General features: G+C 29.9%; 1 protein-coding gene across 1 annotated transcript in view; it reads left to right on the plus strand.

Annotated features, from left to right (window-relative positions):
* Nucleotides 1-14,627, plus strand: part of LOC116777572 (solute carrier family 7 member 14) — a 56,141-nt gene that overhangs the window by 13,419 nt on the left and 28,095 nt on the right. The window contains exons 2-5 of the mRNA XM_061526478.1: nucleotides 4,711-4,852; nucleotides 10,348-10,501; nucleotides 11,942-12,069; nucleotides 12,810-12,912. Of these exons, the coding sequence (XP_061382462.1) occupies nucleotides 4,715-4,852; nucleotides 10,348-10,501; nucleotides 11,942-12,069; nucleotides 12,810-12,912 (523 nt within the window). The 5' untranslated portion in view covers nucleotides 4,711-4,714. The remainder of the gene's footprint in view (nucleotides 1-4,710; nucleotides 4,853-10,347; nucleotides 10,502-11,941; nucleotides 12,070-12,809; nucleotides 12,913-14,627) is intronic.

Raw genomic sequence — 14,627 nt, forward strand, 5'->3', positions numbered from 1 at the left:
GACTTGTGCTATGCCACCTCTAAGCCAAGCCGCCTTATTCTACCCACGACGTTCGCGACACCAGCAGTCCCGCGTATAACCTCCTGGCGGTACGACTTTCCACGCGCTGTAACTAGCGTATCGTAGGCATAACAAATGACGCCGACAACGTGGAGAAGCGCACCATGTAGAACACAGTCGTACCCTACATTCCACAGTAGCGGCCCCAACACCGAACCCTGCTGAACGCCGCACGACGTCTCTCGCCGATCCCAGCCTTCTCGACCCGGGTACACCACAGACCTTTCTGACAAATACGATTCGAAAATGCGTTGTAGTAGCGCGGCACCGCTTGGTGCCGCAGTGCCTCGCAGTTGGTACTCCAGGGCAAAGTATTGAAGCGTGTGCCTGCCTCCTCCGTGTGGGTCATCTTCCGCCTCGGGCAAATTGCGAGGTGGAACCATAACCGGTGATGTGTGTTCCGGTCTCGACGGAAAAAATGCACAAATTACCTCTTCCAGAAGCTGTGGTTGGAGACTCCGGAACAATGGGGGAGCCCATCGATGCATCTTGCTCCGTACCATACCTGGTGGGGGCGTCCCAACGGCTCTCGATCCAGAGCCTCCAGCAGCATCTCGTTGGCCTGAGTCTTTGCCTAGACAAGGGCTCGCTGGAAGGCTTTATTCGCCTCTCTATACCGGTCGTGTAGTTCCGCCTCTTCCTGTTCTGCCATCGCTGTAAAGGGTAAACGGCGTCTTTTTCGTCGGAACCTCGCATACCGGCGTCGCACCTGAATACAAGCGATACGCAACAGCGCAATCGACTGCAACCACCAGTACACTTGACCCCTGGATGGTAATGGCCGAACTCAGGGCATACCAGCGTCACAGATGTGTGACATGCTCTCCCGGAACCACTCCGCCTCCTCGTTGATTTTTGTTGGCTTGTCTGGATAGTCCAGCCAGGCCCTCACGATAGAGGCCTCGAGAAGAGCCTCCCTGTACAGCAGATAGGTGAAATTTTTCTTTAATTTAAACATCTTTGTGTTGTAACATCATCCTTTAAATGTAACTCTATTAACAGGATCATGTTTTAAGTGTTATTCGTTTTAAGATAACGAAATTTTCATAGAAAGATGAAGAGATTACAGATAAAGATATTTTCATCATGTTTAAAAAAATACTATACATTTCTATGTATAACTTTTATTTATAATTTTTTAATTGTTATCAATACGAAATATTATTAAGTGTCACCCATACATTTATTTCATGTATTGTGTGCGGAATCTGTCTCGAACATTTGAATAGACCTCAGGCAATTACTGAGAGAAGAGGGAGAATAAAAGAACATATAGATAAAAATAAAATAGCAATTCTATGGAAAGTAATTATATGAACTTTAATGATTTTCGTCTCTTGTCTGTTACGGAAAAAGAATATCAGAGTCAAAAGCAATTTCTTTGAAAAATATACCTTTTCTCGCTGTTTCTTTACAATATTCCACAATATAAATTTAAATAGGAAATCATCTATGTTTGAGTTTAAAAGTTTTCGAGCTATGAGAATATCAAAATAAAGGTACTAATATATGTATTTACTTAGAATGGATTCAGATTACTACATCAGTGCCTAGTACGTAATTGACGTATCACTGCTGTGATACCAAAATGTATCTAATCAATTGTTCTTACAAAATGTTGAAACACTTTGAACAATTAACTTGAAAAGAGTATTTGTTTTTAATAATTTATAAGGTTCAAAATTTATTAGGTAAAATTAGTGTTTTATAAGGATGTAAAAAGAATTACTAATAAATTAAACAACTTATAATTTAATTTATTGAGGTATATATACTGTAACTAAAAAGAAAAATACCTAAGAAACATGTAATTTGATCTTAACATTATTAAAATACAAAAGTTAATAATAAAACATTTAAAATGTTTAAATGTCAACATTTTATCTTAGTAGAACTGCATGTTTGAAGCTTTTAAACCGATTAATATTGACGGTAGAGAAGTGCATGGTTCTGTCATGTGTAATAAAGTTTAGTAGAATTATTTTGCTTTCAATTTATTAAATGTTTACACGCGAGTTAGATGAATACTATTAGTTGTGAAAATCTAATTAAATGAAGTAAATCACCTTTTACATACATATAGTAACTATACTGTTATAGTAATATAATTTTGGGGAAACTTATGTACGTTGATTTGCTCTTTTATATTTAATTTGCTTTTCATATAGTATTCATCAACGAAGCGGCACCGATGAAGCTATTTTAATAAAAGAGAGGGACAGAATGTATGCCAAGTGGGTGCCACATAATCGTTAACGAGCAAGACCGCACTGTGAGTTGGTAAAACAGTTTAGAATTTTAATTTTGATTAATGAACATTTATCTTAATATAAAACAAAAAATACAGAACTGTAAGCAATTTAGGGTAGATGTCTATATGTGATCAACAAAAGACGACCGAGATGTAATCGAGTACAAAGCAAGTTACCAAAAATTCAAACAATGTAATACGATTCTTTAATATTTTTTACACATATTATATTATTACAGTCTTTGCTATATTCAATGTAACGGATACACGCATTTCATAACATACCAAAAATCGTAAACAGTTAATACTCTTTACTTAGTTCGAACTTGTATCACGCGCGGTGCATATAAAGAGTTCTAAAGCAAGTTTTTAATCCAATAATATCATCATAAGTCTTTTCTGCTCTCTCTGGTGACTTTCTGCCTTGGTACAAGATCAAAGTTGAATCGTGATGAATATCTCACTATGAATTTTGAAGATATTTGGCATAAGAATATTACCTGACGACACGATGATATCAGTTAATATTAAAAAAAATTATTTTTATTTTAAGCGGTGTGAGTTTTCTACATACTCCGTGGTTACAGACAAGCAGACCACCTTAAAGCAAGCAGGTGGGTGGTCAACTGTATGTGTATTGTCACCCTAGGGATTATTGGGGTGTTCTGCACTCTCGTTAATCAAATGAAAGATTAATAATAAAATCACGTCGATTTTCTGTTAGAGGGTGGTAATAATACCCCAGTAGAGAGAGATGGGAGATGTGACAGCCCAAATACGGGGATGTCACATTTTGTCTATTAAATGCACATCGTAGCCTTCCACTCGTACCAATTCAAAACGAAACTGTCTATTAGAGTTCAAATATTTAGATTATTTTAAATATATAAGGGAATAATAAACGTAATTTAATGAAATAATAATAAGAAATTGTTATTTTAATTTTATGTTCCAGAGTTCAGACTCTTCGAGTCTGTTTTTGTTTTAATCCGTTTTGTAACTCCACTATTTATAGTTGTTATAGTCCATAAATGTTCTATAAATTGTGTACCTATTTAAATAAAAATATTCAATCATTAATATATTATGTTTTTGTTTTATATTATTTGCTATTATTTATTTATTGTCCATATAAATATGTTTTATAATGAGATCTAAGACTTTCGCGAGTTTTGTTCATTTAAATGAAACTAATATATTTCGGATTGACTACGCGGATTTTATTATTTATAAACTACATAATCCCGACGTTTCGGTTACTTTTCAGCAACCGTGATCGCCGTGAAAGTTAAAGTTAAAAACAACTTTTTACTATACTTTAGTTATAGTGTGTACATTTCCGTCAAAAAAGCGGAAAATTTATATATGAAAGTTTTTAAAATTTTTATCAATTTGTTAAGCCTAAATACTGAAATAAGTCGGTTCAAAGAAATTGACTCTAAAATGTAACAAGTTTTTTTTTAAGTTTCCTTCATAGAACTTACATAAACTCAATAAATATATATGGGTTGAAAAACTAAATTAAATCTTAGATAAGTCAGTGAATTGGACACTCATAAAATTCTTATTAAGTTCCATATCACGAATTTTTTGCCTTGTGAAGCTGGAGTATTTTATTGGGAACACCTTTTAATAAATTTCTAGGAATATCCACAAATAGTTTTGTGGTCTAACAGACATGTAGGCCACAAACCTCGGTTTAGCCTTCCTTCTATTTTAAGTTTACTGGAAGTTTTAAAATTCGGACTAAAATATTTTTAAATGAAAAGTGTTATATTAAAATACATTTACAATAAATAAAAGTTCACGCCCGTTTTCCCTGCTCCAACCATCCCCGGGAATGTCAATAACACGATACCTACTTTATACATTAATATTCTTGGGTACGTTCTAACCTTTTTAATATTGATCTACACATGTCTTGATCTCTATGATTTTGTTTCAAACTTTTGGGCTGTATTTGGGCTGTATATGTAATCCACATGTATAAAAATAAAATTAAAAAAAATATTCTACAATTTTATATAGATATTTTTGTTACGTAAAAACTTTACCGTTGCTTAATATTAACAAAAATTGTATGACTCTTTAATAAAAATACGAGTAATAGTCGTCTATTACTCTTACATACATTTTGAACAGACTTTTTTGGTACATTGCAATTTATGAAACTAGATTTTACTTACCCAATAAAGAAATAATACACAAAATATTAATTAAATAAGATTGAACATGGAATTTCAGAAGCGAAAAAATCTATCTACCATATACATTATACATCTTTCTTTGTTCTATACAACATTTTCTGCTTAGTTTTATTTGTCTTTATATAATAAAACAAATAACTGTAAATACAAAATATTTCGTGTCATCATACACAATGAATGGTTTTGTTACAGCACGATGCAACGTCTTCGCGGCATCGACTGGGCTGCGGTGCGCCGAGATAGTCACGTGGTATTTACCAAACTGATTCGAACCCGTGACCCTCGTGATACCGAGAACCAAGATGGGAACCTACCCACCAGGCAGCGCTTGGCGGTAAGTGAATGAATATATATACTTAACCCTTACGATAGGAGCCACTTGGATAATAACATAAATATTACGTGATACCTTCTGGAGTAAAGTACAATACATAGGAAAGTTTTTATTTTTAGTTACCACAAATAAGTATTGTGACCTACCATTTATGATTAAAGTGATCAAAACAAATATTAGAGCCCAAGTTTTAAGACAATCGGTTCAATACCAATGTCCTTAAATGTCTTATTTTAGGAACTTTAGTCAATAAAATATTTCTTCAGTTGAAAAATTTATGGATGATTTTAATGAAGTGGACTAAGGTTAGATCACGTACCTTGACGAAATTATTCAATACACGTAAAGTTTGTTTACTGTGCAAGACACAAATTGATTTCACAAGGTCACGGATAATACTTAGCACATAATATAAAACCTAGTTAATGCTATAATAACATAAAAATAAATGCCACTACGTATATCAATATGACTTAAATAGAATTATTTCCATGCATATTTAGAAGTCGATTAGGATTTTAAAAACAGATGTGTTTTTGGCATAAGATTTTATTTTATGTTATCTGTAACAAACTATATTAACTATAAGCGCAGAAAGCCTTTTATTTTTAAATTCCTTGAATAACCGAAAATACATAAAAAATTCATGAAATTACAATTCTGTTAAACAATCTGCACCCAAAAATATTTCGTATAAAATTCCGTGAGTTTTGATTTTATTCACAATCCATATGTTTTTAAAAATTTATTACACATATTTTCCTTGTCTAAAGTAATAATGGCTGTTTGTTACAGGTAACCGTAAACATTAAATTATAATTATTAATAAAAATACGGCACACTCATATTACATAAATTGAGTCTATTATTTTGTATATATATAATAGTCCAGACTATTCGCAATCTCACTGTATTAGGAATGTCAAAGATTTGTATTTTTTTTTATTTCAAAGAAAAAGTTGGTTTCAACTTGACCTCAGTAATACAGTACCGTTGTCTTCATAAATCTTGTTACTAAGTTTTTGTTTCCTTTGACTATTTTTTATGAGGAGTGATATTTATCATTTATCCAAACGTTGATTAATTATTCGCATGGAATAAACCTTTAAGGATTTCTTTGTATATTAGAATCAACCTGCCGGTATATTCAAAACAAGGATGGACTTTTAGATTTAGATAACATTTCTTAAAAAGGAGTAAAAACAATTGTTCTTAGGAGCAGTCAGGCAATAGAAGAAAATTATCACAATCACATTATAACTAAAATTTTCTTTTTCCAAAAGTTTTAAATACACGCAAAAAGATATACGACGGTAAAAAGCAAGACAATTTGAAAAAAATATCAACAACAAATGTACGATGTTAATTTTCATAAGTGACGTATCGTTGTATTATCTATCTTATTATGTCCATGTGCAACTCGACGTTGTGAGGACAGTTTAAAAGAAGATCATATTATCTTTTATTATATAGCCTAGGCTATATAAATATATTAAGTATATTTTTATAAAAAAAAAACGATTAAAGATTTTTAAAAACTCTTTTATTAATAAAATCTAAGAAGTTTACCGATAAAACTAAATTTAACTAACAAGTTAGAAAATGTACTCACGCACAAAAGAATATAAAGCTTAGAAATTTTATAAAAAATAACTTTAACTCAAATTTGGTCGCCTGTATTATAACTATTTAGTGTTAGTTCTTAAAGTGCCCACTAAATCTTTAAAATAATAATTATATTCTAGAGGGTTATTTAAATTGCAAAGTATATGACCCACGTTCTTTCGTGCATTACAGGAGGAAAATAAATTATGCATCAGCGAAATTCAGGTACATTTATGCAAAATGGTCATTAAAAATTTTGTTAAGTGTATGTGTCAGCAAAGCTGCGGAGGCCATTTGCCCAATGTGTAATTTCATAACAAGTTTAAAACATCGTATTTACTATAAATCTTTCAAGAATAATAGTAATATCGCGACATGACTAAAGAAAAGTCAGATCAATAGAGCGTTCTGGATCCAGAAGGCGAATTTCGTGCCTATAATTTAACATTAAAAAAGGAAGTTAATCAAATAAGATGTAAACAAGAAAATGGTCATTATATTTTCGAATCACAGACTAAATAAGGTATTAGAAAGATGCTTACCACTAAAAATGTAATTATTCCAAAATATCTTTAAAATAAAAAAAGCAGTAACAGATAAGTGAAGTTCGATAGATCAAAAAATATTTTTTACAAATCACAAGTGAGGGCTAGGTCGAGATGTCTTAATAGTAGCTAAACCATGTTCTGCATTACAATATCAAAGTTGAAAGTATTGATTTATAAATGCTTGTGTGATTGAGAGTTCTCGATACTTTATTTGAAGTTTTAAATTTTCTAATATAATATGTTTAATTTTATTTTAAGAAATTGTAACTAAGCTGAATAACTTTTTAAAAGCTTAGAAAGGATTGAACCTGCTCTAAGAAACTGTTTATGAAAATGAAAATTTTCATTAAAAATGGTGGTGTTTTTTTTGTCCATGAACATAAAAAATGGATAGACTCTTTTTTTTTAATACATGTTATTAATAATAATTGTATTGAATCATTAGTGTAGTAGTGTTCGGCCTACGGAAGCTAAACTCAATTATTTCGCAAATTCTACACATACAAACAACAATGAAAATAAGATGCATGAAAATCACTCTAACAAACAAGGTTACGGCCTATGTCGTACGCAAGACGACCAAGTTAAAGAACGCTCTTCTTAACTCAATGATGGAAATGAAAATGGAGTGAACGCGTAGTCAGGTTTACTGAATAACAATTCAAAAAAGAACCCATGGGCAGATGTACCTAATACATTGGGACTCGGCATAATGATGGCTGACAAGTACCCGTTACAATAAGCTCAGAAAAAACATTAGACAAATTTAAGAGACAACTTAGCTAGAAGATTTTTTTTCAAAACTAGCAAAAAATGTATATACAAATTAAAAACCTTAAACTATATACTATAAAATTTTTAAAAGTAACTTGTTTATAAAATAATATACCTTTTTTTGTGACATTTTGTTATTCATTTGAAAATAAATATTACTTAACATTATAATATTTAAACGGTTGTTTTCCATAATCAGCACAAGAGGCAATAAGGAAAGCCAAAGCAATAAAATTTTATAGTATTTTTATATATTATAGTATATAGTATTTTTTATTTTCGAATTTGTTATAATTAACCTAGTAAGGTAGTTTGTTGAAAAAATAGTGGCGGTGAACTAAGTTTACACTTAACATGCTTACATAGATCGCTAGAGCGAGCTTTCAGTCTAGATAGACAAATATAGATTCGAAAGGCTTATTCCAGGAAAACTGTTTAATCCTTCCAAACAGAGCAACACAGAAGCTTGGTGAAATTTCGTTTCATTATTCATCTATTATATCGCAGGGGTCTTAGTTTTATGTACATATATTTCTAATACCCTCTGTGATAGAACTTTTGTCCTCGATTATTGTTATTGCCATTTTCAGTATTATTATTAATACTAAGGTCCCTTCAAGTATATTTGTCAATAGTAACATGTTTTACATTAATACCGAATAAACTAATTTTATTTTTTATAAAAACATAAACAATGTATATAATTATAATTCTTCATTTCGCTTGCATGAATAAAATGCGTTTATTTGTTTTGAGACTTTTGCATGAATAATATAAATGTGTAAGAAGATCCTAATATTTTTTATGTCTTATATTCATTGTATAAAGAAAATTATTAGTCAATAGTTAGCATAGGTAATACTTACTCTGAGGGTTTTGTGTTATAAAGAAATAATTTTAGTTCTATAAAAATAATTGAAAATTTAATTGGGCGGTATCCTATAGACAGTATAGATGTTAAAGTTTTTTAAAATTTAATCTCCTCTGAGCAATAGTTGAAATATTTTCAAAATTCATTTGACTACGGAGCAAAAACGCCTACGGCCATAATAAAATTATTGAAGTCATTAATCATCGAAAGTATATAGAGTAGTATTTTTCATACAACTTCACTCAAGAATAAATAATATCTGAAGTACATTTAAATATCACAAAATTAGATGGTATAAATAATCTAAATTTTGACAATATTATCAACCAGTTCTGTTATATAAGATCTCAAAGTCAAAAACAATAAATCAATGACTTCATTCATTGAGAATTTTTTTAACAGCGATTGGCTTTATAACAGCGATAACGAAATTTAATTAGTATTTAAATATATTTTTAGCAAATTGATAAGGGAAGTGTAATATTTAAAATATTTTAACCATGTTGGGTAAAACCTTTTATATTTATGAATATTAGTTCGCACCTATATTTCTTTCTGGTTTTATTTTCTATTCTAAAACATGAAATTATTCGTGTTGAATTTTTCTTTCTTACAAAAAATAATCTAGCTTATAATGGACGTATTTCAAAGAGATTTATAATTACAAGTATAATAACACCTTCAGGTAAAATGGTCTGGGAAGGCTTAAATAATTATTCTTGGATAATATTCTCCTCTAAGACAAGGCGCTTTGCTATACATAGCAAACTAGCAGTGTTAATGAAAATTGCCCTTTTTAAATTATATCTGTAATAAAAGTTAAACCTTTAAAAGGAACATAAAATTGGAATATGAAAATAAGCTTTTCTTTATAACGAAGGAAAATTAATATCGCATAATTAATGAAAGTTCCTTTTGATAGTAATAACTATTTTAGGATAATAAAATCAATATCTTGTATGTCAGAAATAATTTTAAAAAGATACTAAATTTTTATAATAAAGAAAAATGTTCAATGCGAAGTATCAATTTTACTCGTATAAATATTAAAATAGTAATAAAACTATTTCAAAACATGTTTTTTACCTAAGTTAGAACCAAATAAAACATTCCATGAAGATAAAAAAAAAATTACATCGTGAGCTATTTATCTTGAATCTTTCTGTCACTTGCAGGCAATTCTTTTCCGTAACTAATTTTCTTCGCCTTACATGCTGAAATAAAAAATCTTGAATGCCATTTCCCTTTATAAAATAATAATTGACAATTGAGATCTTCACATAAAATAAATAACATGAATCTATTATAAATATCAAAGTTATCAATTATTTATGAATGATCAGTTTTATACGTTTTTAAAATACACGGTAAAATTTTTGTTTTCCAAAGAAATAAAGGAAGATATCTAATTGCAAAACAATAACCTGAACCGTTTTGGACTATAATATGGCAAGACATATTTGGTGACATATTTGGCAAAATATTCTTATAACAGTGTGCTAAAATATTGATATTTCATTGAGTTTCATTGCTACACTAAACCTAACAAACCTGGTAATAGGATTACAGATGCGAAATTAAATTAGGGTTCAGTGTGAGTGGTCTGAATAGTTATAGAGTTGATCAAAATACCAAATACACTCGATCCAACTAATTTTAATCAGCTTGGAACTAACCTTAAGTACCTTAATTAACAGAGATGCCTGAGTACGTTTGACTTAACGTCACTGGGAGTGGGATCTTGTGTTGGGACTGGAATGTATTTAGTGGCCGGTATGGTCGCTCGTAAGTTTGCTGGACCGGGCGTGGCGCTAAGCTTCATCATAGCTGCCATTGCGAGTATTTTCTCAGGTAAGTTTCCAAAAAACTAATATTTAGGCTAATTTTGTATTTTTTTTTTTTACTGTAACGCCACTAAAAACTCATACATTCATACACCGTTGTGTAACGTGTATGTTTATCTATGTGGGCGTATACCTGTGCTTGTACGGTTATGAATATGAATAACTATGTGGAAGTATGTTATGACATACACATATAACGAACTATTCAGTCCAGTAAAATTAAACATCAACAATATAGCGTTACTATAAATTATATAAGACACGCGCATAAAACGACTTTGCTTTATAATAATTTTAGCTTCATAAGAGACCTATAACAGACAAAATGACAGATATGGAACATTTTAAAAATGGAATAGAGCTTTTAACGTCTATCCCTGCTGCACGATTCGATCTAAAATTAGCCCAAACTGTTATTTATCAAAGCGAATCAAAAATACTTAACAACTATGAATTAAAGTTTTTCTTTGAAATTTCATGAGAAGGTACAACCACGACAATAGTGTTGTCATAATAAATACAAAATATTTAATTAAATAAGTTCTGCTGTAATACTTTAAAAAAATGGGTTACTCTCTTAATAAACAATTTTTGAAGAAAAAATTAATTTATTGTACAAGAAAATGATTACTTTAGTTCATAATTGTAAAAGAAAAAAAGGAGCGGTTGGCTTTTGAATTAAAAGGCGATTCATTGGCAGTTGTAATCAATTATTTTACAATTATTTCTAGGGGTTCTAGTGGATGAATAGTTAACAAATTCAAGTTCAATGAAACTTTAAAATACTTTTAATTTTACGAGGGATACGAAGCTCACTAGTTGGAAATTAAGTTAGGAAAAGATGCTTTTTCAAATCGTCTCAATATATAATTACCTAGCTCAGTAAACAATAGGTGCAATCAGCGATTAAATTGAAGTTTTAAAAACAATGCCACGTTATTTAACACTACATTGAAACTGAGTCTTGTATTTGCTACATAAATCCATTCGAGTCTTTATATTAAGTAAAATGTAATTAAAAAGATTTTCCACATTATATATTTAAAACCGTGTACTCCTGAAAGGCAATGCCCCCAGTAACTAGTCAAATATATGAAAATACCACACATACAAAAATAGTTCTTGATCGGTGAGTATTTTAAAAACAAAAGCTCACTGTAAATTCACACTAACCAACTGAAAAGTGACGTTCTAAGTTTGGCATAACATACATATGTAATCTTAGTCTGGCCTTATTAAATTTCAAAAGCTTTGTTCATTCCCTTCTTACCTTAACGATTAATTTTAAATTTAATAGTAAAAATATAATAATAAAAAAACATATTTTTCATAATAATTTATTCAAAAGTAATCTAGCATTTTCGTTATTGGATGTTGTAATGATGATGATGATTTAAAATTCATTGTAGACGTTACTTCATTATATTAAGGTTTGTCAATATTTTAGGTGCTTGCTATGCTGAGTTTGGCGTCCGTGTACCCAATACTACTGGATCAGCCTATACTTATTCTTATGTAACTGTCGGTGAATTCATTGCTTTCGTCATTGGTTGGAATATGGTTCTTGAGTACTTGGTGAGTGTCAGATTGTTTACATATTCTTAAATAATTTTCTCATACATTAATTATTCCATCTCACTGACTTAATCAAAATTAATGATATATTAAAAATTACTTATTTATTATGAAACATTCAACTCTATAATTCATATGTTGCAACTAATTCAGAAACAAATAAAACTCAATAGTTTGTGTCAGAGACAAGGATTCATTCTAACAAAATTAAATCTATGTTCATATTTAATTTCTTGAACGTATGCGTTCTCATACTCGAGGACCATCCAATTACAATGGGATGTTGTTGGTGTTGGAATTGAGATCACTAACAAAGATTAGTTCTGTTTGCTCCAATTGCTTTTAGTATATCGCTAAAGTCGATAATATTTTGGAATTACATTTTATTCTATTTTCCTGAAAATTTTATTATATTCACTTCAAATAGTACAATAATGATTTAAAAAATTATTGTCTTTTCATTGTTATTATAAAATTTTCTTTTGGAAGTTGTCGTATATATAAAAAATAATTAAGAGTGAATTTATCATTGAAACAAATACAATGTCGGTTAAATTTGTACGTTTTAATCTTTATTTTAAGAATTTAAAGAACTTCCTTAATGTCATGAAATTCCTTTTGTCCGTTTCCCATTTGAAGTATTATTATTATAACGATAATTAGAATGTAAGTTTTTATAAATATTGTAATAATGTCAAAGTGTTCATAATTTAAAATTTAATTACTTAAACCTGGTGCAGATTGGAACGAGTGCATGTGCTCGTGCTCTTAGTGCAGCTTTGGACACTCTCTTCGATGGAGCCATCGGTCGACTCCTTGCTTCCAAAATGGGCACCGTCTTTGGTAAGGTTCATAAATAACCTAGCATATATTCGAGACACGTTATAACCCAAAAGAACAGATAAACATTATTTTTATTCAATTATTACCATAACCAGAATTGTGTTAGATGAAAATGGATGCATTGCCCCTGTAAATAAACAATATAATTTTCTGCATCGTTACGTACCAGAATAGAATGCGAAAGATTTATGTGTCCGTAGCAAAATGGAGCGCTTAACTAGATATAGGGTTATCAATTTATTACGAAGGATTTATATACAGTGACTTAAAAATTTAATGGAAATTATAATAAATATATATGTAACATATCGTAGAAATCACAAATTATGGGGACCATATTTAATTGAGAATATACACAATAATTCTACAAAATGACAATGTGATGAATGTTTTTAAAACAAGGGAATTGTTTAATGGATTTCAATCTTTTCAATAACTTCTGTTCATCAGGTTCAAACAAGAAAATAAACTGTTTTCAATTTATTTTCATATATTTAAATGTTGTTGCCATTATCACTAACTTTACGTACCTAAAAACATTAAACTATAGGACATAATTTACTTTTGCATTGGTAGTGCATGTATTGGCTTAACAATTTTAATGGACTTTCACGGTAATAAAGTTACGCTGATTCCTATAATCTCTATGTCACTACACTAAAAGCAGCCTTTTTACTGTTTCCTGGAGAAGCTTATTTAATGTATTAACGTCATTTGTGTGCGTTTCAATATTATCAACAAATTATAGGTAGTAAAATATGTGGGATATAATTCACTCTTAAATCTATGAAATAAAAATAACTATTATCTTCAACTTTATATCAAAAAAGTAAACAACATTATTAGAATATTAAAAATTGTACTAAAGTATGTTGGGAGTTCTATGACCTTAATTTTGTCTTTTTTATCAGTTGGAATTTCGCTAACATGAAGACAATACACCCACACAAATAAGTTTTGTTACAAAAAAAATCTTGTAATAAATCTACATAAATAAATTCCATTCTTTAATTTATGATTTACCTTATGGAACCTCCAATTCAGTCTACCAACAGGAATAAGTATATCAATCCATTGAGGAAATGAAATCCTTTACTCCATTCCAGGTTTTAATGAAAATTAATAAAATAAGCAAATTATATAAAAAACATTAATCCAATAACTGTACTTTCAGTAATATACTTTCAGTTTTTACTTTCAAATTTCCTACCAATGTGCATTAAAATTAAAGTTGTTTTTTTCTACAGTCACCAAAAACTATTAAAATTCTTTTGTATGAACTTAATAATATATAATATATAAAATATTTTTTTCAAATGCTTAGATAAGTTTTCTTTGTAAGAATTTATAGTTAAAAAACAACACAAAAAAGTTGGTCGAGTGCAAGTCGACCCACATATGAGTTTAGACTAATTAGATTTACTAACTAGATCTTAATCACACTAAGTTTCTAAGACCACTTTAAACCGAATCAAATCTTTTTCGTTTATCATTAAGAAAAATCCTAAATAGATTAGTTTTTAACTTAAAGTTACTCAGTATATGTATAAGCCCGGTAATGTTATGAAAGGATTATTGGCCCGTTAAAACCCATCAATGTCACTGGATGGCAAACAATTTAAACTGAAAATTGAAAATATATATTTTGATGACGCACCAGCTCATTCAGGTACAAATTTAGATATTTAATAAGCAGTTTTTCAAATATGAATAAT

This window comes from Danaus plexippus, chromosome Z (genome assembly GCF_018135715.1).
Source record: "Danaus plexippus chromosome Z, MEX_DaPlex, whole genome shotgun sequence".
NCBI classification, from domain to species: domain Eukaryota; kingdom Metazoa; phylum Arthropoda; class Insecta; order Lepidoptera; family Nymphalidae; genus Danaus; species Danaus plexippus.